At 42.5% G+C, this 27,279-nt stretch overlaps 1 protein-coding gene across 7 annotated transcripts in view; it reads right to left on the bottom strand.

Annotated features, from left to right (window-relative positions):
• DMXL2 (Dmx like 2) overlaps positions 1-27,279 on the bottom strand; it is a 113,326-nt gene that overhangs the window by 81,087 nt on the left and 4,960 nt on the right. For all 7 annotated transcript variants that reach the window (XR_010590995.1, XR_010590996.1, XR_010590997.1 and 4 more), the window contains exons 2-6: positions 13,579-13,704; positions 9,306-9,377; positions 7,708-7,786; positions 3,090-3,252; positions 15-81 (exon numbers count right to left, since the gene is read on the bottom strand). Coding sequence is in view for 4 of the 7 variants with exons in the window: in XM_005295473.4 (XP_005295530.2) it covers positions 15-81; positions 3,090-3,252; positions 7,708-7,786; positions 9,306-9,377; positions 13,579-13,704 (507 nt within the window). In the remaining 3 variants the exon portion in view is untranslated. The remainder of the gene's footprint in view (positions 1-14; positions 82-3,089; positions 3,253-7,707; positions 7,787-9,305; positions 9,378-13,578; positions 13,705-27,279) is intronic.

Genomic DNA, 27,279 nt, shown 5'->3' with positions numbered 1-27,279 from the left:
TTATTTGTCCTTACCTTTCCAGCTGTTGCAAAGTATTCACCATCAGGAGACCATTCCATCAGACGTACAGATACTGCAGTCCTAGGGAAGAAAGATAGTTCAGCTTTAAACCTTGACTGACTACTGTATATGTATTTTTATAATATTATTGCTCCAAATATGCAATTAATCAAATATCATTATGTAATATTTAAGTGAAGCATGTTGATAATTTATAGTCATTCCAATGTGTCTCAGCTGTTATGTGCTGCATCCAGCTAAAAATAGCTATAGCGGTTTAGGATTTTTTTTTCCACAAAATATCTGAAACATTGAGAAAAGAGAATGGGCAGAAAATAACTTGTGTTTTTTTTGCCAGAGCAAAGGCACATAAGATCTTGATCCAAGTGCAAAAGAAAAGCATCTCCTAGTTAGTCTGGGACTCTCTCTCAACAAAATTTGAGGCACTTGGCAATGCCTGAAGAAGCAAAGACATCTAATTTCAAGGAACCCCCATCTGGAAAGAAGAGAGCTTAGCACAACATTTTTCAAGAATCAATTGTGCTGTCCTAAAACTGGTAGAATAAATCACCCACCTGGAAAATCGCCTTGTCTGCCAAGTAGAGAACAGAAGAATATATTGTTTTGGCTGTACCAGTCCCTCAGAGCACCTTTTAACTTGGGACTGACGAACAGATCAGTTCTCATTTCATTTAGAACATAGCAGCCACTCAGTCCAAGATAGTTTGAATGATCTCTCATGGCAGGAAAGTTCAGATGGCAATTTTATGGCCCAAAATTCCAAGTTACTGATGCTTAATCTGGCTTCTTTTGGCTTTCAGAGCCAAGACACACTGAGGTGCATAAATGAACACTCCTATCTAGAACAGCATTCATCTATTATCACACAAGTTAGGGACAGATAACAGGTGACCCTCTGAAAACATTCTGGGGTAGTGACTACCAAATCACTGATTCTTCTGACAAAGCCAGAGAACCATAACAGTAAGCTGAGACTATTCAAGCCTGAGTGATATAAAATGCTCATCCAGGACGGAAGGGCCTTCCATCCACAGCTTGGTGAGTTGAGCTCATTCAAACAACACAAGAATGCAAGATCAGACATAAGAACAAAGAACATCAGTCACATTTTCAGGATGGTGGGCTGTATCCCAGCAGATAGCGACTCTGAGAAGGATTTACAGGTCATAGTGGATAACCAAATTTACATGTGTTCCCAGTGGATACTGTGATTAAGAGAGCTAAATGCAATCTTTGGATGTATAATATCGATTAAGCGTACAGAGGGGATATGTCTATATATGGCATTGATCCATTACTGGAATACAGCAGTCCAGCTCTTGTGTTCACAATTTAAAAAGGGTGTTGAGAAATTGGAGGGGGAGGAGGGGGGTCAGAAAAGTGCCACAAGAGAATGATTTGAGGTCTGGAAAACCTGTCTTACAATGATTTAATAAGGTCAGTCTATTTAGTTTACCCAAGAAAAGGTTAATAGTTGACTTGATCACAATCTAACTCTAATCTAGGAGAAAAAGGCATCACAAGACCCAATGGCTGGAAGTAGAAGTTAGATAAATTCAAACTGGAAATAAGGTGCAAATTTTTCACAGCGAGGTAATTAACTGCTGTAATTTTCCAAAGAACATGGTGAATTCTCGATCACTTGAAGTCTATAAAGTAAGATTGGATGTCTTTCTAAAAATATATTCTAGTTCAATCATAAGATATGGACACGATGCAGTAATTACTGGGTGAAATTCTATGGCCTTTGTTATACAACAGGTCAGACTACGTGATCATTATCGTCCCTTCTGGCCTTAAATATCTATGTAACAAATACAATAATAATTAAAACAGAAATGTAAATTACACTAAATGAACAGTCAAGATGACAGCAAAGGCAAAAGTAGAATGACAGGAACTAAGGGTATGGAGGGAACCTTGTTAAATGCAATTGGAATATTAGACCTGCAGGCTGACATGCACATCCCTCCTAACAGACTTTGGAATGCTTCTGGGAAAGCAACACAAAGTACTGCTAGAATGGGAGCTGAAGAGGAAATATTGTACAGCTACTTGTTATTTAAAAGAAAAACATTCTTCATATTATTCAAGTATACAATTCGACTGGTTGAAAATTTCTTTAAAGGTAAATCTCTCTTCAATTGGGTGGTTAACACCTTGATAGGGTGGGGCCCACATGGAAAGAATATTTGTCTGATTATACCTCATAATAATATAAGTCAGGAAAAGTTACTAGGTTATAATGATGTATTTCTTTTAACACACTAAAATTCTGGTGATAGTTCTCCCCTCTAATTGCATTAAATGATTCAGTCTGTCAATATTTAATATTTTTTCTGCGTACTTGAACTTGTATATCCTTCTGAAATATATATCTGAAACTCTTTTGTAAACTCTAAAGAAATTCCATTGCTCTGTGGTTCCCTGCCCTTTTTTGGTTAGAGTCCCTTCACCTTAAATTACCATATTAGCATCCTACCCAGGTTCCTATGCACCATATCTTGGCTTAAGTGCATGTCTACGTTTTTGTCCTCCCCCCATCTTTTTCCTTTTGACTCCATTCTTTTTCCCCTTCCCGTTTTTCTTCTTTCAATTCTTGGGTTTTTTTGCTCTCCTCACTTATTCCATCACTATATTCAAAACCAGCATTATTATTATTAATCATGCAGCGGTGTGCATCTCCTGTCTGGGAGCGTGCAAACCACTTGCACACACTAGCATGACCAGGGACAGCTGCCGGTGAGCCTGGTGCCTGCTCCAGTGGGCAGGACTGGGGGTGGTTCAGCCAAGCTGGAAGAGCTGCCTGGGCTGGGCGCTGGCTCCTGCAACCTGACATGCTGGTGCTTTTGCTGCTGCAGTTCCTGACCCAGTCGCTGGCCATGACCCTGCTGGTCTTGCTTGTTGTTGCTAGAGCCCTGTGACACCACGGATATCCGCTTTATATCCGCAGATATAAATTTTGTATCTGTGCAGCGCTCTACATATTTAAATACTTTTAATGGCACACATTTAAAATGTGGTCTTTTACATCTAGTTAACACATCTTAGATTACAGATTCACTTACTTGCACTGCCAGACACATTTCCAGTCATTTAGAACAGGGAGAACTTTATCATCTTTGATCTGACTGTCAGGATCATCATCATCTTCCTCCTCCTCTTCTAGAATGTCACTACATGGAGGGGCCCACAACTGCAAGTTGTCAGTTGCGGTCAGGAGCCTGTTACCTGAAAGTGAGTAATATTAATTAAAGTTGTAGAACAGAATGAGGAACTCTGGATGCATTTATATTGGAAGATTATGTAGAGTATCATATTTGACAAGTTATTAAAAATAGCCGAGGAACACAACTTTATTAAGTCCATTTTGATTACAGTAGATTATTCAGACATGGCACACTCAGCTCCAGTTGGTTTTATTAAGTTTTTTAGATTTTACCATCTATTTTAAGCAAGAGTGCTTTTCCCCCCTGCTATTATGAATACAGTAATATGAAAATAATTGATATTGTTTTGGATATTAAACCATCTGAATTAAAAATAACCCCCAATAATTTTATGAATAACTATATTGATTTCATATTTCCAAAAGACATAGCTACTGATTCATACTACATTTAAACTTGCAAACATTTAGTACACATTATTTAAACATTTGTCATGGCAGATGATAAACATTTGTTCTTCCAATGCCCAGACTTTTTTCCCTTTCTATCAGTAAGCCAACCCACTATTTGGAGCTATTTAAATTAAAACATGTCTTGTTACTGTCTGTGATAAGGCCTTGTTATTCAGTCCATCCATTAGAAAATTTATTTTGTAGGCTAGGAGGAATCTTTTCTGTCAAAAACTCTCATCTACACTTCTGGTAGTGTAATTAAAGACATGCAGAATTTCACAAATATCACCATTGTATTAGAAACCAAGATATTTACAAATCTCCCTCTTAAAAATTTTTCAATGTGCAAGTTGAAGAAAACAAAAAGGGAGACTAAACAGACAAGTTTAGTCTCAAATAAGAGTAGTTCTTGGATTTTTCCAGAATGTCACAGGATCAAACTTCTCTTTAGAACTTGTAACTTCAAAAGGAACTTCTGCCTTCCGGTAAAATGGGTTTCTATTAGAGTATGAAATACAGTATAAATATTACTTAGTTGTCCTTTCTGCACAGGTGATTTGTCCATTTGACAGTCAAAGAACTGCAAGGGGAAAAAAATATCCCAGCACAAGAAGTCTTTGCTTATGGGCATAGATTACATAGGCACCAGGAAAGTGGCTGTCCAAGAATTAACATGCTAAGAGACTGGTTAATAGCAATAACTAGTCAGGAATATCAATTACTAGAGGTACTCTCACAGAACCCATTTTACAGGTAAAGAAGAAACTCTCTTTTCTGTAGTGATTAATTCCAGCAATCCATTCTAATAGGTTGTACACATCCATACCAAGGAGCCTGATTGTGAAGGAGAAAACTACACCTCTTGATTTTTTAAAAAACTTACTACATTACTAAATTACAGACCATAGAAAATGTCTGGTGAAAGCTGGAAGGGCTGAAGTACTCACATCTGTTGTCTCCTATTTAGTCTTCCAGATGACCACTTTGCAATTTTTTTCTATATAGAAGTCACTGGAATTTGCTCCATTTAAAATAATCATATCTGGCCACAAGAACCTGGTAAATACCTACTTTCATTTGTAGAGCTAATGAGAAATAAGCCCCCTAACTGAGAAGATCCACTCCCCATGAAAAGGACATAAGGAAGTTGTATTTGTAGTTGTATTATGTGTGTTTATATGACTAGGTACACTCTGGTGGCTGGAAGGAACTGAGGGGTAGAGTCATCGCGCCTTATATACCCTCAGGTATTGAATGTTCAAGTACCACAAGGAAGCGTGTGCCCAACCTCAAAGGTCCAAGCTTTCTAGAGGGCTCCTGCTAAGATGTGGAGTGAAAAATGTGGAGCTGTGTAGGCAACGCTTGAAGAAAAGACAAGTTCACAGGTACTGATATGCTCTCTTGCACCTGCATTCTTAGCTTCAACTGTTTGCTGCACTGCATAGGGTGAAAGAGTCCTTGCAAGAGTTAGTTACATTTCAGAGTAGCAGCCATGTTAGTCTGTATCCGCAAAAAGAACAGGAGTACTTGTGGCACCTTAGAGACTAACAAATTTCTAAGGTGCCACAAGTACTCCTGTTCTTTTTGCAGATACATTTCAAGTATTTTATTTAACATTGGTATGTTTTAAGATACTAACACTTGGGTATCTAAACATAATTGGGTGGGGGTTCATGTCTTCTCATATTGGTGTAGTTGGGAAAAGAAGGAAAAAAGGGTGATTCCTGCCTCCCCAAAGCTATCATCAAGCCAACCAGCAAGGATTTATAACTGTCTGGCTAGAATGTGACTTATTTTCTCAGAGAGAGATACAGGCTGTTTTCACACTGATAGGCTTATAAGAGGTGTCTCCCTCAACCCATACACTAGTGAGTTCTTGGGTGCCCCAATCTGGTGTGTCAGGGCAGGACCTTGGGCTTCCTTGTTAATGGCCTAGGGAGGGGATTAGAGGCATAACACGATTCTAAATTTAGTCTGGTCTTGGGCACAGCTGATTTTGCCCGTTCCCTCTAAACTGTTCATGTCTTTCTTCTATCACAAACATGCTGATCACCCCTTAATCCATTTTCCACTCACTCTCCTGTTCTTAGACACTTTAGAGCAACCTTATACTTCATCAACCCTGACCTACTAATCTGTATCTTTGTACAAATGAACTTGTTTCTTTGATCACTATAAAATCAGATGGTACACATTCTCCTCTGCACTTCACAGCTGTAACCTGGATCCACAGTAGAAATATTTTTAACCATGTGAAGTGATACTTTCCATTTATTTAACTATTTCCCATCAGTAGCTTTTCTTTTAGTCACTCAAAACATGCGTCACATACAACATCCTTCAGGAGGAAAATGGTAATGTCTTGCTTTGAGATGTGGAACTGGCAAACAGGAAAGAATTTACCCCTTTGTTAAGATGGATATTTTTAAAATAGTTTTCTCTATACAAGTAATTGTGACGCTCTGTACCTCGGGGGAACACCCCGCACCCGCATGTTCATCCTTGTAAAATGATTGTGCGGTATCCAATGCAAAGTTTCTCGTGTCAGGTGTCTTCGGAAGGCTCATGACGCACTGAGCATTGTTGTTACAGTAATGTTATAGTAAGGTTATAGGTTATAATTTCATGTATGTAGTTATGAGGCTGAAAATGTATCCTCATGGCTTAAAATAAGCCCAGGCAAAAACTCTCCAAGAGCTGAGAGGCAGTTCACACCTCATCAGGGCATGTATGGGGCATGTATGGGCATGTATGGGACAAACCCAGCCTAGCCTCACAGGAACAAAGGACACTGGACTAGGCAGCAACAAAAGAATCTATTGGACTCTCGAGGGAGTCACCCCCCTTCCTTTGGTCAGTTTGGAACTGCGATAAGGTAATGCTCACCTGACTCTGAAGGGGGGGAGGGGCAAAGCCAAGAGGGAAGCAAGAACATGATAAAAGGGATAGACGTTTGCCATGCTCTCTCTCGCTTCTACCTCCATCTACAGACACCACACCAAGCGACTGAAGCGCTGATCAAAAGGGAGAGCCTGGCTGAAGAGCAACCAGCCAGCCTGTGGTGAGAAGCATCTAAGTTTGTAAGGGCATTGAAAGTGTTAAGATCAGCATAGACTGCGTTTTGCTTTTATTTCATTTGACCAAATCTGAGGGATCTGGGGCAAAATCAGTACTTAGTCCTGCTAGTGAAGGCAGGAGGCTGGACTCAATAACCTTTCCATGGTCCCTTCCAGTTCTAGGAGATAGGATATCTCCATTAATTTATTTATTTATTATTTATAATTTATTATTAATTTCTTTGTTAAATTGATGAACTCGTATAAGCTTGCAGCGTCCAGCGGGCATAACTGGACACTGCAAGACGAAGGTTCCTAGGGCTGTCTGGGACCGGAGGTATTGGCTAGTATCATTTGGTTGCACAATCCAAGGGGCAGCTTACATGCCAGAGGCTGTGCGTGAACAGCCCAGGAGTGGGGGTTCTCACAGCACAGCAGGGTAAGGCTGGCTCCCAGAGTCAAGGATTGGAGTAACCTAGCAGATCACTGGTCCAGATAACACCAGAGAGGAAAATCACAGGAATGCACTATGTTTAAGAGTTAATACTATACACAGTTCAATAACCAGTCAAATTCCAAGCATGACATAATGTCAGAAATCTTAAAACATAACATACGTATTTTTCTTACCAGAATATATGCTAATCATAACATTCTAACTATGTTAGCATTAGTGATGTATTTATATCAGTTAGCTACCTAAGAGTGCAGTTTCCAAACTAAGACCTAGCATACTATATCTAAAATTCAAAAGTACTTGGTATAGCACCTTCATAAATGGAAACTGCAGTGGATTTTTAGTGTGAGAATGTTTTCACCCCTCAGCTCATATATACTAAAGTTTATATCAACCTGTTTATCGCATGTAGTGTACCTACCACTGTTGGAGAATTGCTTATCTAATACATATATATTCACACTCCAATTTCATTTAAATAACAATTATTTGTAACTAGAATCATTCTACAGTTATAAATATTGAACAAACACTGATCAACTTCATATTACCTTGAGGATCCCATGCTAAGTTGTAAGTCATAGAACTAAGGAAAAATTGCCCCGATTTAAGCCACTGACACTTCAGTTGCTGTCGTATAAAAACATTAGGAATAAAGGGTTAGTTCTTAACAGCAAAAAAGCAATAAAGTAACAGCACTTTTTACTTTCTATATGAAGATACAAATGTAAATTTCAGATTTCTATTAATTCTTTTGAAAATAAATTCAGATTGTAATAGATTGCTGAATCGAGTATTTAATATTTGCATTCAACTGATTTACAATGATGAAATGCAGCACTGAAATTCTTTTAGCAGCAGAAAACTGAACATTCACCATTTTGGTATGATGTTTCAAACAAATATTGCTAGCCTCATCCAGAATACTAGGGACTTGCTAAATGCCGTATCCCTGGTTAGGGAAGGAGGAATATAAACAAAAAATCACCCATGTTCCATTTAATAAAATACTCCTACAGAATAGGTGAAAACTAAGGAAAATAATATTCTAACCAGGGCCAGCTCCAGGCACCAGAAAACCAAGCAGGTGCTTGGGGCGGCACATTTTCAGGGGCGGTATTTTATTTTTATTTTTTTTTGGCGATTGGACGGCAAAAGCCTAGAGCCAGCCCTGGCAGCAGCAGCACATCCTGCACCGGGGAGCAGCGCCCGCACCTTATAGCCGGGAGGGCTCCGAGCGCGGGACACTCGGGCTGGGGGCCGTCCCTCAGGGCACACGGAGCCGCCTGCAGGTGCCGCAGGGTGGCCGCCCCCCCCCAGCGCCGCAGCGGGGGCTGGGCGAAGCGGCCAGAGCTGCCCAGGGACTGTGGCAGGGCGGCCAGGAGCAGCAGTGGGGCCATAGAGGGTGGGTGCTGCCGTGCAGGGCCCGCGTCCCACTCTCTGGGGCTCCGCTCCCTCTGGGGCTGCCCTGCCCTGGCTCCTCAGCCCCCTACCGGAGCGGTCCCCCAGCTCTGTCCTCCCGTTCCGGTTGGTCCTGGAGGCGGGAGCCCCAGCTGGAGGGACCCTGGGCTGAGGTGCAGCCCAGGAGCCCCACTGCTTACCCTGACCCTGCCAGCGCTGGACCGGCTGGAGGCGAAGGGGGAGCGGGCGGAGTCAGCGCTGGTGGGGGGAAGCGAGTGGAGAGCCCAGGGTTGGGGCGGCAGAGGATGCGGGTGGGTTGCGGGGGGAGAGCCCAGAGTTGGGGCGACAGGGGGTGTGGGTGGGGTTGGGTGGGAGGGGGAGCCCAGGGTTGGGGTGGCAGGGGGTGCGGAGGTGGGGTAGAGCCCAGCGCTGGGGGGCGGGTGGGGTGAGGGGGAGAGCCCAGGGCTGGGGGCGGCAAAAAACCTAGAGCCGGCCCTGTTTCTAACCTTTATTTTCAAATGAGAGCTTTTTATTTTAAGGGATATATGCTAGACAGTATTGTTTAGAATAAGAAATTAATTCTGATTTCTCACTATACAAATATTTGAACTATATGTGTGTCTAACATGAACATATTTCTCAGTTAATCTCCCTTGTTCCATTCTAATGGGGCTTTAACAAGTGGTAAGCATATTTTTATCTGCGCCAACAAAACAAGACATAGTTTAATCATATAATACATACTTACACAATTTCTTTTGTGAGAATTTATACCAAGGGGTTCAAAAATACAAATAGCATTTCCATATGATGCTGCAATCTGGAACAGATTGAATGAGTAAAATGTTAAAACTCAGGAAAAAAGCATAATAGAACTCTCTAGAATTCACAGATACTCATTGAATTTCCAATAAATTTGTAAGTGTAGGTGCTAAAGGAAAGCAAAATTCGTACAAACATCACTTAGTGGTGTTGTACGTAGAATTGATTGCTTTTAAAAAACATCGAAGAATACATAATTTGTTTATTTTGAGTAATCCCAGGTTAAAGATCTAAATGTAAACAAGAGAGACCCTGAGTACAAAAGGACATGTGCTAACTCCTGTTCATCTGCTATTACTTCAGGGTAGCTACTGTTAATGCACAATGGAAAGCTGATGCCTTTGCTCTTTCTGCTCTTGCGCTACTTCACAGAGAACTAGTAAATTAATGATCAGTGTTTGGGTCCTCAGTGTGATTCCAAGTTCCATTTCCTATCACTAAATATTAAGTACAAGAATACAGGAGCAAATGTTATTCTGTTGCTGCTGGGTTCAATAAATTTTGAGGAAAAGTCTGGTATATGGAAACAGAACACTGAACATATTATTGGAAACTTGCTAGCATACTTCAAGTAGGACTCCTTAGTTTCTCCAATCCAGGGCTGGCTCCAGGCACCAGCCAATCAAACATGTGCTTGGGGCGGCACCTTAGAAGGGGCGGCCAAGGTTGGGGTGGCGGGGGGCGCTCGCAGTGTTTTTGTGGGGTTTCTTTTGTTTGGCGGGGCGGCGCTCAAGGGGTTTTTTTTGTTTTGGCCGGGCAGCACGGGGGGTGTTTCGGCGCGGCGCTGGGGCGGGGGGGGGGGAGGGGGGTTGGGCGGCCCAGCGCAACGCTCAGGGGGAGGCGGGGGTTTGGCTGGCCCGGCGCTCTGGGGGTTTGGGCGGCCCAGCGCAGCGCTCGGGGGGAGGCAGGGGTTTGGCTGGCCCGGCGCAGTGCTCGGGGTGGGGGGCGGGGGTTTGGACGTCCCGGCACGGCGCTCAGGGGGGTGGCGGGGGTTTGGGCGGCCTGGCCCGGCGCTCGGGGGGGGTTTCAGCGGCGCGGCGCTGGGGGTCGGGGGTGCGCTGCGCAGCGCGGCGCTCTTCTTTTTTGCCTGGGGCGGCAAAAAAGTTAGAGCCAGCCCTGCTCCAATCCATTTCTTTCACAGAAAATCCACATTTACAAAAGACCTTTTTTCTGTTGGGAATATGTCTGATCATTGGGGTTATCTGCACTTCAAAAATGGCTGGACTGTTTTTTTAAAGTCTACATTTTACTTAAGATGATACATTAGGAGCTCTTTAAATACTTCCAATTTAGGACTCTGGTCTCCCCTGCAAGTTTTAACCCATTTTTCTAACAACTCCTATCAACCCCCCAAGTTTCATCTCACTTAAAAACTACAAAATCAGACATAAAAATACAAGTGTGTCACAGCACACTATTACTGAAAATCGCATACTTGCTCATTTTTACCATACAATTATAAAATAAATCAATAGGAATATAAATATTGTACTTAGAGCAGTATAAACAAGTCATTGTCTGTCTGTATGAAATTTTAGTTTATACTGACTTTGTTAGTGCTTTTTATGTAGCCTATTGTAAAACTAGGCAAACATCTAGATAAGTTAATATACCCCCTAGAAGATCTCTGTGTACCCCAGAGGTACAGATACCCCTGGTTGAAAACCACTGCCTCAAAACACACAGAAGAGGCAAGGAGTTCAAATCCCCTGGACCTAGAATACCGCAGGATCCACATGGATTTCGGGACCACCAGAAAAACATTCTTAATCTTTCCTTTCCCTGGGTATTGCGGCTCTAGAGGAGCCGCAATACCAGGGATTCCCTAGCAGTAGCTGCCCTGCAACACTGCCACATTTGGCTCGCTAGGTGATTTAATCCGGCCCTCGAGGTCCTGCTGGGGAGCAGGGTCTGGGGCTTGCCCCTCTCCTGTGCTCCAGCCAGGAAGCAGGGTCGACGGCTGCTCTGCATGGCTCTGCGCCACTCCTGGAAGCAGCAGCATGTCCCTCCTCCAGCTCCTACGTTTAGGGGCAGCCAGGGAGCACCGCGTGCTGACCCTGCAGCTCCCATTGGCTGGGAGCTGAAGCCAGTGGGAGTTGCAGGGGTGGCACATGCAGACGGGGCAGTGCACAGAACCACTTGGCCACACCTCTGCATAGGAGCCGGAAGGGGGACATGCTGCTGCTTCTGGGAGCTGCTTGAGGTAAGCACCGCCCGGAGCCTACACCCCTGAGCCTGTCCTGTGCCCCAACCCCCTACCCCAGCCCTGATCCCCATCCCGCCCTCCGAACCCCTCAATCCCAGCCTGGAGCACCCTCCTGCATCCCAAACCCCTCATCCCCAGCCCCACCCCAAAGCCTGCACCCCCAACCGGAGCCCCTAACTCCCCCACCGCAGCCCAACCCCGTACCTCATCCCGGAGCCCCCTCCCACACCCTGAACTCCTCATTTCTGGCTCCACCCCAGAGCCCACACTCCCAGCCAGAGCCCTCACCCCCTCCTACACCCCAACCCCAATTTTGTGAGCATTCATGGCCCACCATACAATTTGTATACCCAAATGTGGGCCTCAGGCCAAAAAGTTTGCCCACCCCTGGCCTAAGGCCTTGTCTGTCTATATTACAACCAAATTTGTAATATGGTCAGTTGTGTCCACATAAAACTTGGTCAATACTCAGTTGTAACTGTGTTGGAAATCATACAGGGTCTGCACAGTTATCAGGATTCACTATGTTAGTATACACATTAAACATTTCTAGGTACTTTTAAAAAACATGCACACTTGCACCACTTCCGAGGACACATACATAAATGGTTTCATTGTTCCTTAGCTAGAAATGTAGCTTTTCTTTTAGCCACTTTAGACAGTACAGGAGGCATGGCCAGTAATAATACGTAGTTTATAATCAGTTGTGCTACATTTAAACTATGCCATTAAAAGGGAACCTAAGCCATGGAATTCTTTTAATGTTTCAAAGCACATGCTATTTTAACTGCACAGTTCCAAGAGAAGTGTTTCCTATCTCTTGTATTAGATTTTTAAAGTTTTACTAGAAAGTGCTTTTTTGGCAGCAGTCTGTCATAAGCAGTGGCTCACACATACATATCTGGTGCACTACAACCACATTTATTGAAATAATTTATTTATAAATGTTCTTTTTTTCAGTGTTTGAGAAATAAATATGATTATATACGCTGAAATAAATGTAATTGTATTCAATGCAAACAAATTGTTATGGACAAATTACTTGCATGTAATCATTTTCATTTCCTTGAGCCACATGGTCCCACGATTTGAGCACCAAAAATACAGCCACTTTTGTCAAAACTTACATTCAAATTGTACACACAAGCCAAAAGCACTTACTTGACATGCCAATATACTGACATGCCAATTTACAACATCAAGTTGGTTCTACGGAGAAAATCTGCAAACTCCAAAAAGGGGCATAATATGAATAAATATGTGTTGGGGGGTAGGAGAGGAGGAATACTATATATGTTAGCCTGGAAAACTAAGTAGTGTAAATTACCACAGAAAACTAGTATCCATTTCACTCTGTTTTAAGTAACATTTAACTTGCTGTTGAAAGAAATACAGATTTTGGTGCAGCAAAATATAAAGGTTTTAGTTGATGTCTAAAGTATCCAAGAACCATTTGCAAACAAATTAGAGAGTATGATCTTCATCCCAGAATATATTATGTTCAGAAAAGTTTGCTGTACCTTTTCACATTTTGTGAGACCCTTATAAAATGGGGTCTGAACCTTTTTACTACAAAGGAAAGCATGTGGCTTTCGGAATTTGTTACTTTCGGAATTAGCCATTGATGCATCCCTTGCTGATATGCAAACACATACAAATCTTAAACTTTTTAAAAGTGTCATAACTTATCTGAACATGAAGAGCTTTATTTCTACTTTTAAATCGTGGAAAAAAATTAAAAAATAGAAACATATTCAGGTAGCTGAAAAAGGGCCAAATTCAGTTTTATCAAACTTTCAAAAAATAAATCACCATTGGGCTGAAACAAGGATCATTACTTTTAACCAAAAAGGGTTACTTAGAAAGTTATAAGTATCTAAAAATAGGTTCTTAGCATGAAATTACAACCTTAGCAATAGCATCAACATGCCAAACAGTTTCTGTTTATACATTTCATTTTTTAAACTTTATTCAGACTCATTAAAGACCTTACCCTGCCTTGCTGTTGGGAGCACTCCACACAGCTGACTTGGATGTTTCCATGCTTAGCACCAGGAATAATCTGCACACATTCAAAGTCGTTTGCCAGAATAACAATATCACAGCCTGAGCCATATGCCTGTAATAGTTTTAAAAATATATATAATCTAATGTTGATCCACAATGGTTATATTTTAGTAAATTAGTTTTAGAATTATTACATTTTTTTCAAAGTGCATTATGATCATGAATACACACTTAAATTTCTACCTCAAAGCACACTAGTAAAGTACATTAGATTAACATACACAATTTACTCCTGAGAGCATTCTGCGCCAAAAAACTTAAAAATTCTGAACCAAAAAATTAAAAATTCTGCACACAATATTTTAAAATTCTGCAAAATTCTGCAAATTTTATATGTTAAATAAACATGGAGTCTCCAGCATGGCATTGGGGAGCACTGGCTGCACAGAGGTGGGAGATCACTGTGGAGCTCCCCCCGGGACACGGACTCAGTGGTGAAGCTTCACCCAACCCTGACACAGTGCAAGGGCCGGGCCTGCCCCAGAAACACCCCAGGGCCCTTACTCTCCATGCCAGGTGCAGCATGTGTGGGCAGGCAGGTTCCAAATGTGGAGGGGCTTAGTGTGGGAGAGAGAGAGGGATCCAGGTGTGAGTTGAGAGGGATCTGGGTGGGGCAATCTGGGCGTGGGAGGCTCAGCGGGGGATCTAGATGCACAGGGGCTCCTTGGAGGGTTCTGGTTGCAACAGTAATGGGACTCTGCAGGGGGGTCCAGGTGAAGGTGGTTGGGGCTCAGTGGGGGGGGGTCTGAGTGTGGGGGGGATAGAACTTGGCAGGGGAGTCTGGGTGTAGGGGCTCAGTGGGGGGGGGTCCTAATGCTGGGGGAGTGGGGCTCAGTAGGGTGGGGATCCAGGTGCAGGTGGCTCATTGGGGTGGTCCAGGTGCAAGGAGAGTCGGACTCGTCGGGGGGGGGGGGGGGCGGTTCTGGGTGCGGGGGGAGTGAGGCTCAGCGGGAGGGTATGAGGGGGTCTGGATGCACAGGGGTTGGGTGGAGGGTTGGGTGGATGGGGGAGCAGCTCCCTGTACAGGGATCCCTCTCCCAGCAGTAAGGAGTGATGTGTGCAGTAAGCGTGGCAGGGGGGCCGGAAGAGGAGAGGGGAGGAAGTTTTCAGAGCTTCCTACCGCCAGGGGAGAAATCTGGGGGTAGGTCTGACACAGCCCTGGATGCTGTAAAGCATCCAGGGCTGTGTCAGACCCATCCTCAGATTTCTCTCCCAGCTGTAGGAAGAGGAAGTAGGAAGAAGCTGTTGGAAGAGGAAGTCCCATCCTCCACAGCCCAGCTGAGCCTGGCACAGAGTAAGAGCCACCAGCTGGGTCTTCCCCTGTCCCACAGTGATTTACCTCTCTGCCGGCTGCCCTGGACACCCGAAACATACTGCTGGGGAAGGTCGCATGACCACTCTTGTGGCTTCCCTTTGCTTCCCCGTCAGAAAGTCATTTTTCTGCGGGGAAACAAAAATCTGTGGGCGACATAAATTCCGCACATGCGTAGTGGTGCAGAATTCCCCCAGGAGTAACAGTTTACTCCTCACCCCTACTACAGCTGCTTTGTGCTGATCCAGCTGGCTCAACCAGCCCCCTGAATATTATCTCAGCCAAGGTGGTATAGAGCCACAGTAACTGTTATTATGCAACGCCTCCACATTGGTGCAGGAAGCATGGAAGAGGAAAGGGAGGTGGTGGGGGTATGTCTACACCTCAGTAATCCTCAACTGCAGGAATGTCCAGTAGGGGGTGGGCAAAGAAAACCATATGTAAATCAGAGCCATCAGACCTACAATTGAGTACAGCTCAGCAGGACGGGATGATCTGGGATGGCTCAATTAGGCTCTGATTCTGCACCACAGAATTCAATGGGAGTTTTGCCATTGACTTCAATGGAAGCAGTATCAAGTCCTACAGACTTTTAAAATAGTACTCTCTCAGACCCAACCAATGAAGTCACACTATATGACAAATGTAAATTAAACTAATGGTATATTACATCTTTCTTGCTTTCTTCCTGTTTAATACATAAACATGCATCTGAATAAAATTAAATATTAGAATTGTATAGAAACCTCTTAATTTCTTTCTCACTATAATAAGAAACAGTAATATACTTGTAGTTTCTAAATGGGCATACATACACCACTTCCTGTTTTGTAATTATGTCAATGATTTTGCATCTTCTATACTACAGATGTAAAAAAAAGTGCAAGAATACTGAACTACAACATCCTGTACCTTGCTACATCATTTCATAACCAATGTTCATTGTTTTATAACAGATTACATAAGTAGAACTGGCAAAATAGACAAGTGATTTGCATTCAACAATTTAATACGGCCCCTTTATAGGCTATGTATAATCATAAACAACTAAGTGTGAATTATATAATTGCAATTCTATCATTTTGGTGATGTCAAACTACAAACAGCCACTTGAATTTTTCTTCTTGTGTGGTCACCAAACTCCTTAGGATGAAATTACAGACCGTCCCACATTCTCTCAATTCAAAATGTGTCTTATTTTACATCAGTCCTTCCCCCCTTTACTTTTCCTAGCCCCAGAACACTTCTTATCAGCAGAATCTGCCTGATATCATGCCTGTGAATTATTAGAATGTGTCAGTGAGAGGAATGGAAGTGCCTTCACACCTGTGAATTATATAGCTTTGTATTATAAGTGTAAAATACAGATACAGATTTGTGTGTATAAATTAAGTCTAATATAAAAATGGATAACATTAATCTTATTAAAGCAGAATTTTCTATTCTGTTTTCAAGGAAAAATAATGGTGGTATTCTCCTGCATGACTTTTTAAAAGAAGCTTCCACTAATTGTTTACCATTTCCCTCTAAGACCATATTCAAAGATTTGTGCTCTGTTTCTAAAATGGCAATGTGGTCATTGTAGATAGGACTTCCCACGGTTCTTTTTAGAAATGAAAGTAGTGCATAAAGATAGGCATAAAATGTACCCTTCATTACATAATTCTACTACTGCTGATTTTTAAAGCAAACACAGACACTAAAAAGTACAGCTGATCTCCATTCTTTTCGGAAAGTTACAGTTACGAGGGGGGGAAAACAGACAAAAGAATAGCTAATTGAAAAGCTGTAAATTCCCTTGGATTTAAAAAAATGGAGTAAAAACAAATATTGAAAAATAATTACCGCAAGAATTAAATTCTGAATTGATTTCTCCTTTTAATTTTTTTAATGTATAAGGAGTCTCAGATGACTTTTCAAAAAAGGCCAACAATTGTTTTTTATTCAGATTTGTTTATTATTTAATTTGTATGGGGGTAAATTTAGATTATTTTCTTTTACTATTTTTAAAAGTGAAGCTTCTATTGATTACATACTCCAAGTATCTCACTTTTGGGATTTTCTGGGTTCTAATAAGTATACTTTATTAGCAGAGTGAAGAACAACAAACAAAAGCTTACTTCAGGAATCATGTATAATATATTGCATCTTGCACAGTACAAAACGCACACACCATATGGTCTGTCCAAGAAAATGTTATCAGACAATGGCTTGCTTGTCTCTGGTAGGAAATGACTATCTTTATGTCTGCCAGCTTTTCACCTGTTATGGAGCCCTGGTCACTCTGAATGATCTCTAATACTTAACACCCACATTGTAGCATCTGTGTCACACAATGTCAGTTCCTCACATCCACTTAAACTAAATAGCTTTTATAAACACAAACTAACCACAAGTTCCATTTCCTGAAAATAAATAAGTTTTCTATTGACTCCACTACAGTATCTAGCCAATTAGTTTAAAATTAGCAATACCCTAGCCCTTATCAATTATTTTCTAACCATTTGTCTATATTTACCCATGTATCTTTTGAAGCTGTATCTTTACAAACATAGCTTATTTTACAGCCCAGACTTAAACTGTTTTATCAAGTTAACTTCCCTCTTGCTTCTTTCATATTAGAATTCAACGACTGATGGATTCCAAGTTAGTTCTAATAGTGTACAAAGCGAATTAAATTCTGACCCCACTGACACGAATGGGAGCGCAAAGAATGTGAAGATTCTGGAGCTCATCTCATGTCTGCAGAAACACAGACCTTAGATAACTTGATCACCAGTACTTAAGGGGACAATACAGATGTCAAGACCTCTAACCAGGTTGGAAGAGGGTCTTCAGATGGGGAACTCTGAAACAAAAGACTTGGAAACTGTTAAAAGCACAGTCCCTAATGAACATGAACAGAGGTAATGTCTGAAAGGAAGCAGACTCAAACTCTGGCCCCAAGAAGTAAAAGTATTTGGAATGTGTTGGATCAGCCAAACTTCGAGGTATATGTTAAAGTAAGACATATGCATGGAGGCCTTTTGTTGTTTAACTGTCTTCTCTGAAATTATGTTCCTGTGGTTAACTACAATTTACTTTTGTTTTGAAGAAGCTGTAACAAGTCACTGCATTTACCTCCTGGTCACAGCACCTGAAAGGAAAACTCTTGGGGTATATCTATACTTACCTCCGGGTCTGGCGGTAAGCAATCGATCTTCTGAGATCGATTTATCACGTCTTGTCTAGATGCGATAAATCGATCCCGGATCAATCCTGGAAGTGCTTGCCGTCGACGCCGCTACTCCTGCTCCGCGAGAGGAGTACGCGGAGTTGACGGGGGAGCCTGCCTGCCGCGTCTGGACCAGCGGTAAGTTCGAACTAAGATACTTCGACTTCAGCTACATTATTCACGTAGCTGAAGTTGCGTATCTTAGTTCAAAGTGGGGGGTTAGTGCGGACCAGCCCTTGAAGATGCCAAACCCAGTTGAACCTGCTGAGGAAAAATGGATGTTAAGTAGAGGTACTGTACCCTGCAGATCAGGTCTGCAAGTGGGAGAATTGTGGGATTCCACCCCAGGGAGGTAAAGGCTTAAGACCTAAGACCTGGAGGAGGTGCACTCAAAAAGAGACTTAAGAGGGGTCACTGGTGTAGCTAACACTGACTATGACAGGAAGTTTTGCCACTAACTTCCATGAAGCCAAGATTTGACCCAGTGTCTGTAAAAGGCCCTCTGCTACCAAAATATAAGGACATATATTCCCAATTGTCTCTATTCCAAATAAAGAATACTCCTGCCTCCCTCCTTCTTTCCCCTCAAGTTGCCAGATAGTGAATCTGTAACTTGTTATATCAATGGATGCCCAATGGCACATTAGATATCCAAGAACGTTACCTAATACATTTGAAGAGCACAGATATAGTATTGAGTAGGTTTTGCTAGCCTAAACACAAACCTAGATTCTTAATTAGCTAAGAAATTTGGACCCTTTAAAATTGTATTAATTATTCAGAATTTCATGAGTGAAGTTACAGGAAACTTAGAAACAAGGTGTGCATACATTTTTGTGCATGCAACTTCTCCCCTGCTTTGTAAGTATATCTGTTGCAACTGTGTACACAAACTAGAGATGTGGTTACATACATGGCGCTAAATACCCATAGTACACAAAAATGTCCAATTTGCATCTGTAGCAATAATTACATACGCAAGGTAGGCATACAATTGCATACACAAAAAGTAGATTTTCAAAACTTTACAAAGTAATTGTTGCAGGTAAGCCTTTTCCCTTTAAAGGGTGCAGCCTGTGACTAATTAGTCACCACCTCATCAGGCCCAATGAGGGATAGCTGGTCTCTCTAAAGGCCAGCAGCAAAGTTCAATAGAGAGGAAAAGCTAGTAGTGAGCTTGCAAAGGCTCTGGCAGGAACCAGAAAAGGCTGGAGAGAAGAAACCACAGGGAGAGAAAAGGCTCCTGTAGGAGTCCATGAAGGACAGGATGGAGAAGGAATTGCAGGAGATGGTGAAGGCTCCTGCAAGGGTTCCATGGAAGAAAGGTAAGAACAAAGATGAAAGACTGATTGAGAGTCCTGGATAACACAGTAGCAAGCCCAGATGGGCAAAAGGCTTTCTGTTTGTTTTGAGAGCTTATAAAGCCATAAAAAGTCCAAGGTGTGGGGAGAATGTTCTATGTCCCATAACTCTGATGGAAAAAATAAAAGCAAAGTTGGGAAGAGTGGGAGCTAGACCATACCTTGGTTGGGAAAGAACAGACCAGTGGCCAGGAGAGGTTGCTTGGGAGGTGGTGACCCCATGACAACAACCTTCCAAATGTAAACTTACAGTGTTGTGTTCCTGAGTCAATAGCACACAACTCGTATGCTTCTAGTGCAATTCTAGCAAAGCTATAGGGAGCAGAAAGTAGTGACACTGGAGCTATTCATTGAGAGGATATCACAAAAAGAGGCTGGACAGGGCTAGATGAGCAGACATAGGCAGAAGGATGGAGAAAAAAACAGTAGAACACCTCCTGTTAGGAGGCTTATGTGTAGGAAGAATAAAAGAAGCATCTCTTCTTCTAGTGCTTTTTCCAATACAGTTTTGATCTTTTCAAGTACATGGTAGAAGCCTCATTACTTGGAAGTGTTGGTACATTACTGGACAACAAAAATATTGAAAGAGGCTTGTCCATGCTCAGTTAGAATTCATTCCAATGGTCAACCTTTACATTAAATTATGTCTTTGGAGAATTTGTCTTATTTGAGTCTGTAAAACTGGCATTGAAGGGTTGCCAGGCAGTACTCCCAATGCCCTTCATCTCAAATCTGCCATTTACATGTACAAAGATGTTTGTTTTTTCTAATTACCAGCCCTGCTAACCTGGGATCTAAAAGTCAAGCTGTGTTCTGATGTATCCCTAACAGCAACCCTAACCAAGTGGAGAGTATTATACAAATGTGTTCCTGTGCATCTTGAGGTAAAGATTTCTCAATTTTAACTTAATTATGCTTATTGTATCTCTAATGACATTTATACATTTTGTTAAGATTTTCTGGTTCTTGTATCTCACACTCCCATCATGCTACGGGCTCTGTAATTCTAACCAAAGTAAATACCTCCTTTTTTTAAAATGCCTTCCCTTCTAACTATTCCCTGTGCCAACAAGCTAATACTTTTGGGCTAGATGTATTGTATTTCACCATGCTTTGACAAAGTAGGGAGAAAGGGGAAGATAAGCAAAAACAATATTTGAACAGAACTGTCAAGTTGAAGACATCTTACTGAGTTACTTATCTTCTTATTCTAACCCGTTTTCTCCCCGCCCCCTCTTTGGCAACAGTCCTACAATGACTGCATGGATGGACACCTGCAGAGGGCCCTTGGTTTGTAAATGATCCTGTTGAAGTTGGGCTTTAAAGTGCAGGACCAGGGCCTTACACTGTAAATTCTTTGGGGGCAGGTACTGTGTTTTTCTTGGTTTGGATGAGGTGCATTTTTAGTTTTGAAAAATACTTTTTTTTTTTTTAAAGCACAGGTAAACTTAATACCAATTGTTATTAAAATGCCAGTATCATGCAAATCTGCCTTTGTTTTTAAAGCAATCTTCCCTTCTTAGCAGGTGTACCCTGCAAAATTAAAAAAAAACTTTTAATCAAATAAGGGTTACATACTTTTATTGACTTCAAGACACATTTCCACATTCCAAACATCTGAGCACAAGTATCTGTGACTTTTGTGCTACATTCAATACGCTGATTGTTAGAAATGCCTGAAATATGGCCTAGTTATACTTAAAACAAATCTAATAAAAACCCATCAATCAAGATTTTAATTCTGGCCTTTTGCTCCTTGAGTTAGATTACTACAGAAGCAACTCACTCTACTCTGCAGAAGAGGAAATGTTCTGTAATATTTAACAGTACCCTCTCCATCTTATTTAGGAGTGCAGTTGACTGTCTCTCCTTTGAGTCAGTCATGTTTAAGCCTCCTTGGCTAAGAGAATGGTAACAGCAACACAGGAGCTTGAATACAGTGGTACATGGTTGTTGGGAATAGGATAAAAATACACTAGGATGTCATCAGGGACAGAGAGGGGAAATCTATAAAGGATACAAAAATGAAAAACAAATACTGGGGAAAACAAGGTGCTCAGATCCACAATGATGAGAGCACTGAAGAAACCTCAATAAACAGCATTGTCAGAAGGACAAAAGGAAACATCAGTTTTATTTTTAGTCATACTGATATAGTCCAAAGAAAACTAAATGGAGTAGCAACTGTCAGAAAAGCAAGGATGACTTGCAAGATCCAGGGCCGGCTCCAGGCACCAGCACTCCAAGCAGGTGCTTGGGGCGACAGTCCGTGTGTTTTTGCCGCCCCAAGCAGTGCGCTGAATTGCCACCGCGGACAGCGGGCGCAGTCTGTGTGCCGTTAGGGCAGCACGCGTGTTTCCGTGGCGGTGGCAATTCGGCAGCAACTTTTATGTTCAGCTGCCCGCGGCGGCAATTCGGCGGCTTCTGTCTTCCGACTGAAGACGGAAGCTGCCGCTGAATTGCCACCGCCGCGGAAACATGCATGCCGCTCTAACGGCACACGGACTGCCCCCGCTGTCCACGGCGGCAATTCGGCACGCTGCTTGGGGCGGCAAAAACAGTAGAGCTGGCCCTGACAAGATCCACAAGCTGCTAACAAGCTGCCCTTTGCCAATGTCCTTGCTGAGGGCCAAGACCTGAGTCTACTGAAGTGAATGATGACAGAGCTGTAATTGAGTTCAATGGCAACAAACTTGAGCCGATAGGATTTCTGACCCTGTAGCGAGTTGGTTACCCTGCTCCTGCCCTGAAGAGCTTAAAACACCCCTGGGGGGAAGGTTGTGGCTGGGAGCTGCTAAGCTGGACCACGCCCCAATCAGGCCTCAGCTGTCCCTATATATAGAGGCTGGGAGCCAGGAGCTTGACAGTCTCTCTCTGCGTTCAGAGAGAGAAGGGCCTGGCTGCAGGGAGCTTAAATAAGTGCCTAGAGAGGAGCAGGGCTGGGGAAAGGCCAAGGGAGCCAGGGAGCTCTGGCCTAGGAAAGCTCCAGGCTGCAGGCCTGATCAGGCCTATTAGGTACTGGGTTGCAGGGGGCAGCCCATGGGTAGGCAGAGGTCTGAACCCCTTTGCCTATGATGAGTGGCTTATACTGCAGTCTGCCCCAGTGAATGAGGGCTAGATGGAGACTGGGCAGTAGCCAAGACTGAGGCAAAGTGGGGATAGTGGGTGGGGGTTCCCCTGGAAGGGGGAGACCCAGAACTGTGGGGTTACTGCCAGGGGCAGCACCCCAGGTAAAAGGGCACCAGGGTCCAGGGAGGGACAGGGGGGCCAGAGGACACCGACCTGCAGAGGGCACTCCAGGACACTGGAAGAACTAATTCCTGGAAGTCACCAGCAGGAGGCGCTGCAGGGGTGAGTCCGCACTGCTACAGACCCAAACTGTAAGAGTTAATGGATTAACTGTTTTTAATTAATTACCTCCCTTCTGAGATATTAGGAAGGGAATAGGGTATGTGTGTTCATTCATAAACAGCCTCCTCTCAGCTGCCTTACTGTTAGGTTCTGCAATTTAAATATCCAGAGTTGATAAACTGCTAATCTTTCAGAAGTGTCCTCATCTCGTAGTTTTTATTATGAAAGATTATCCTCTCTAGACAATATAGCTACCCAGAAAACAAATTCTGTTTTACAAAAATTTTCTAGGTTTTTGAAATCTGTTTTCATTCTGTGGAGGAATGAAAATTAGACCTTTTGAAATTTCTTGGGAAGAAATATGAGCTAGAGAGACACCCACCCCAGAACAGCCAGCAGCCCAGTGGTGAGGGCACTCATCTGAGCTGTGGGATACCAAGGTTCAAGTGACTGCTCCAAATAAGGCCAAGCAGGGACTTGAACCTGAATTTTTCACATCCTAGGAGTGTTTCCTAACTACCTGCCTATAGTGTCAGTCTCCCTCTTGCTCTGGTCCAATTAATATTTATCTATACAAAGTGAAACAGCCCCAACAGGAGAGTGACTATAGTCTGAATCAGCCAGAGTGCCCATCTCTCTCTCTCTCTCTCATATTTTTGTATCAGAAATTCCATTCTGAACTTGACAAAAGCTGTATTAAAACTTATGTTTCTGAAAAGTTTAAATTTCAGTGAATTGCTATTTTTAACATGATGTTTGGGCTCATATTTCTTATATTTGGTGTTGGTCTAGAAGCGAGGGTTTCTGGAAAGTTAAAATAAAAGTCACCATGGCCTGATGAAATACATCCTAGAATACTCAAGGAGCTGACTGAGGAGATATCTCAGCCATTGGCGATTATCTTCGAAAAGTCATGGAAGATGAGAGAGATTCCAGAGGAATGGAAAAAGTGCAAATATAGTGCCATTTTATAAAAGGGAAATAAGGACAACCTGGGGAATTACAGACCAATTAGCTTAACTTCAGTACCTGGAAAGATAATGGAGCAAATAATTAAGCAATCAATTTGCAAACATCTAGAAGATAATAAGGTGATTAAAAATCCATGCTGACTGTTACTTAAGAACAAATCATGTAAAACCAACCTAATAGCTTTCTTTGACCGGATAACAAGCCTTACGGACAGAGGAGAAGCAGTAGATGTTGTATATCTTGACTTTAGTAAGGCTTCTGATACGGTCTCACATGACCTTCTCATAAACAAACTAGGGAAATACAACGCAGATGGAATTACTATAAGGTGGGTGCATAACTGGTTGGAAAACTGTTCCCAGAGAGTAATTATCAGTAGTTCACTGATCAGTCAAGCTGAAAGGGCATATCGAGTAGGCTCCTGCAGGGATCTGTTCTGGGTCTGGTTCTGTTCAATATCTTCATCAATGACTTGCATCATGGCATAGAGAGTATACTTATAAAGTTTGTGGACGATACCAAGCTGGGAGAGGTTGCAAATGCTTTAGAGGACAGGATTAAAATTCAAAATGATCTGGAGAAATGGTCTGAAGTAAATAGGATAAAAAGTCAATAAGGACAAATGCACTGTACTCCACTTAAGAAGGAACAAATCAGTTACACACATACAAAATGGGAAATGACTGCCTAGGAAAAAGTACCGTGGAAAGGGATCGGGGGCTCCTAGGTAAGGCTAAAATTTTTTCAGAGGTAGCGCAAGTCACAGAATCCGTGACTTCAGACCCAGTGGCCAGGAGCTGTGGGTTCCCCCAGAGCTCAGGGCGAGCTCCCGCAGCTGCCCACCCACTGCAACCAGTGTGGGGAGCCCAAAGCCGAGCTTCCCATTTTCTCACGGATATTTTTAGTAAAAGTCACCGACAGGTCACGGGCTTCCAGGAATTTTTCTTTATTGCCCATGACCTGTCTGACTTTTACTAAAAATATCTCTGACAAAATCTTAGCCTTAGTCATAGTGGATCACAAGCTAAATATCAGTCAACAGTGTAACACTCTTCCAAAAAAAGCAAACATCATTCTGGGATGTATTAGCAGGAGTGCTGTAAACAAGACACGAGAAGTAATTCTTCCACTCTACTCCATGCTGATTAGGCCTCAGCTGGAGTATTGTGTCCAGTTCTGGGCACCACATGTCAGGAAAGATGGGGACAAACTGGAGAAAGTCCAGAGAAGAGCAACAAAAATGATTAAAGGTCTAGAAAACATGACCTAATGAGGGAAGATTGAAAAAACTGGGTTTGTTTAGTTTGGAGAAGAGAAGACTGGGGGAGGGAGGGAAGGGGGACGGACATACGTTTTCAAGTACATAAAAGGTTGTTACAAGGAGGAGGGAAGTAAATTGTTCTCTTTAACCTCTGAGGATAGGACAAGGAGCAAAAGGTGTAATTTGCTGCAAGGGCGGTTTAGGTTGGACATCAGGAAAAATTTCCTAATGGGTAGGGTAGTTCAGCACTGGAATAAATTGCCTAGGGAGGTTGTGGAATCTCTGTGATTGTCTAACCTGCTCTTAAAAATCTCTAAACACCTGTTGGATAATACCAGGTCTAGATAATACTTAGTCTTGCCATGAGTGCAGGCGACTGGACTAGATGACTTCTGGAGGTCCCTTCCAGTCCTACGATTCTATTTTAATAATTTCTATTCATAAAGTACTCCATCACCCTGCCTGCTTTGGTGGGCAGAGGGGCCACATTAATATACAACCATCAACCTCTGACAAATCGAGTTAGACAGCAGCCAGAAGATGTAATCTACTTGCCAACAATGCCTGAAGCTTGTGCAAAGTTGAGGGTACAAACTAATGGGACACATTCCCAATATTTTGAGGCCTGGGTTACACTTAAGAGCTTTGCTGGCATAGCTATGTTGGATTAGGAATGTGGGGGGGGGGGGAACATGACTCTAATCAACAACCTATGCCAGTAAAAGCCCTCATGAAGATGCAGTTATACTGGCAAAAAAATCCATGTTTGGGAAACTGATATAAGCTATACAAGTAAAAGGTCTCTTTTGCTGGTACAAGCTGCATCTCCACTTGGAGGATTTGCTGGTATAGCTATACACACAAAGAATTAGCAGGTAAACAGGCCTTATACGTATAGAAAAGTTTGAGGAATAAGAGAGACAGATTTCAGAATTCACAACCTGAGATGAATAGAAGAGTTCACACAAATATGAGAGCCCCTTTTTTCATGGGAAGCATGGATGGGGGAAGCCTCTTGTAGCAGGACCACCGCAATTCTACTGTGCAAGGGGTGAAGCAGGATTTCAGCAGCCTATGCAAGGAAGCCACTATCCCAGTACCCGTTGAGCTCAGCTGCACTGGGACTCTCTGAACACCACTATACAACAGGTATTTGGGGAAAGGGACAGGGGTTCCACTAGCCAACTCCCCTCCTATGTGGAAGGATCACAAGCAGAGTAAAGGCTACTCCTATCTTCATGAGTGGAGTAGGAGTACCAAGCATGAAATAGTTGGGGTTGGACAAGGGGCAGGAGGGGAGACGTTATTTCTCGTAACCCAGGACTAATTCTCAGTTCAAAATTGGCACTGTATGTTATCTGTATGCTATGGTGGGGGGACAAGTTGTGGGCCACCAGGCTGTTTCCACCTCTCTTCTGTTTCAGACTGTCTGCAGACATATTTTAAATACAGCTTGTTCAAAAATTTTCAACCAAATAATTCTATCAAAAATATAGCTCAGCTGAAATCAGCATTGTGAAAATAGTTTGATTTTCATAAAAAATGAGTTTTTCATTCTCTGAACGCAGCAAAATGGCTAAACGCTGCTTAGGCTTTTAAAAAAAATTGCCTTTGGGCAGAGGCCAGCTTGTAGTCAAAAGTTCAGAACTAAACTTGTCTTTGGGACCTTCGTTTAGCTTGTGTGTGCATATTATGGTATTGTCTTACCAAATGTTACATAAGGCTAGATTGGTACACTACCATGAGTAAGGGGCAGCACAGAATCAAATTGCTTCAGCAGCAAAGCAATGACTGAACTAATGTTTGGACAGGGCCCAAGTCAACAAAAAAGGTGCTGCTTTAAACAGTATTAACTAAATCATTTGAGCAAACGTAGTTTGAAACATCTTATGCCGACAGTTCAACACCTTCTAAAATCACGTTAGTTGCCCATGTTATAACCTTGGGGGAGCCTAGGCTGCAATAGCCAAGTAACATGAGCGAAGTCACCTTCTGAGAGGCCCACCACAAAATCTATCCCCCCGATTCTATCCTCAGCTATGCAGAAGATACACTGTCCACCCCTAGGGGAATTATGCACAAAAAAATAAAAATTCTGCACACATTTTAAAATTCTGCATATTTTATTTCTCAAAATAACAATATTATCATGCCAA

The sequence above is a fragment of the Chrysemys picta genome, chromosome 10, assembly GCF_011386835.1.
Source record: "Chrysemys picta bellii isolate R12L10 chromosome 10, ASM1138683v2, whole genome shotgun sequence".
NCBI lineage: Eukaryota > Metazoa > Chordata > Testudines > Emydidae > Chrysemys > Chrysemys picta.
Note: the sequence above shows the minus strand (reverse complement) of the source record. Positions and strands in the feature narration are given on the sequence as shown.